Genomic DNA, 916 nt, shown 5'->3' with positions numbered 1-916 from the left:
CCATGGGGCTGGGGGTGTGGCCCCAAGCCTGGAGACCCTCTGGTGTGAAGGGACCACTGGCTCTGTGCTCCCAGGCGTGGGCCTCGGCATGCATGGATGCTTCCTCCCAGATATTCCTTCAGCTCGAGCTGCCCAGCCCCAGCCCCCGAGCCCTGGGGACAGAACATATCCCCCCTCTAACCCTCACTGCTGAGACTCTGTCATGGAGTTGTAGTCATGGGCGGGACTGGCTCACCCCCGGGCACCCCCATTTCTTCCCTTTGTGCCGCTCCCTGCACCCCTGTGCATCAATGTGGATGAGCCAGGGGAAGCGGAGGCCAGGGCCGGTGGCCACCAGCTTGCCCCACACCCTCTCATCCAGTTCCCCTCCTGGCCCACAGTTTGTCTGTGTGGAGTGCCTGGTGACAGCCTCCGTAGACATGTTCCCCAGGCAGCTCCGGAAGAGCGGGCGGCGGGAGCTCCTCATCCTCACCATCGCCGTCACGTGCTACCTGATAGGGCTCTTCATGGTCACCGAGGTGAGCTGGGGCCAGGCTCCCGGGGAGGGAGCCACGGGGGACACTGCTGACCCTTCTTAGAGCCTCACTTTTCTTATCTGCTGATGCGGGGTGTGGACGCCTGCCCTGCCTCTCCACAGTGAGGTTGTACGGACCACACGACCTGCATTTGTGAGGTCTCTTTTGGTTGCAGGTGACAGAAACCAATACAGCTGGCTTAAGCAGAAAGGGGAACGTATTGGGTCAGGTTGCTGAAAACCCTAGAGATATTTGGGTTTCGGCGTGGTCGGATCCAGCTGCTCTTGTGACACTGTCAGGAATGCTCCTTGCTCTCCTGGGACTTCACTCAGAGGCAGGTTTTCCTCCGGTGGCGTTAGGGACGGATGCTGGGCTTCAGGCTTACCTGTCAGTGTCAGCCA

General features: G+C 60.7%; 1 protein-coding gene across 1 annotated transcript in view; it reads left to right on the top strand.

The window, feature by feature from the left end:
* The window catches only part of SLC6A12 (solute carrier family 6 (neurotransmitter transporter), member 12), a 33,807-nt gene that overhangs the window by 27,220 nt on the left and 5,671 nt on the right, over positions 1-916 (top strand). The window contains exon 13 of the mRNA XM_011967179.1: positions 381-518. Within this exon, the coding sequence (XP_011822569.1) occupies positions 381-518 (138 nt within the window). The remainder of the gene's footprint in view (positions 1-380; positions 519-916) is intronic.

This window comes from Mandrillus leucophaeus, unplaced genomic scaffold (assembly GCF_000951045.1).
Source record: "Mandrillus leucophaeus isolate KB7577 unplaced genomic scaffold, Mleu.le_1.0 Scaffold79, whole genome shotgun sequence".
Classification (NCBI taxonomy): Eukaryota; Metazoa; Chordata; class Mammalia; order Primates; family Cercopithecidae; genus Mandrillus; species Mandrillus leucophaeus.
This window is presented reverse-complemented; position numbering and strand designations above follow the sequence as displayed.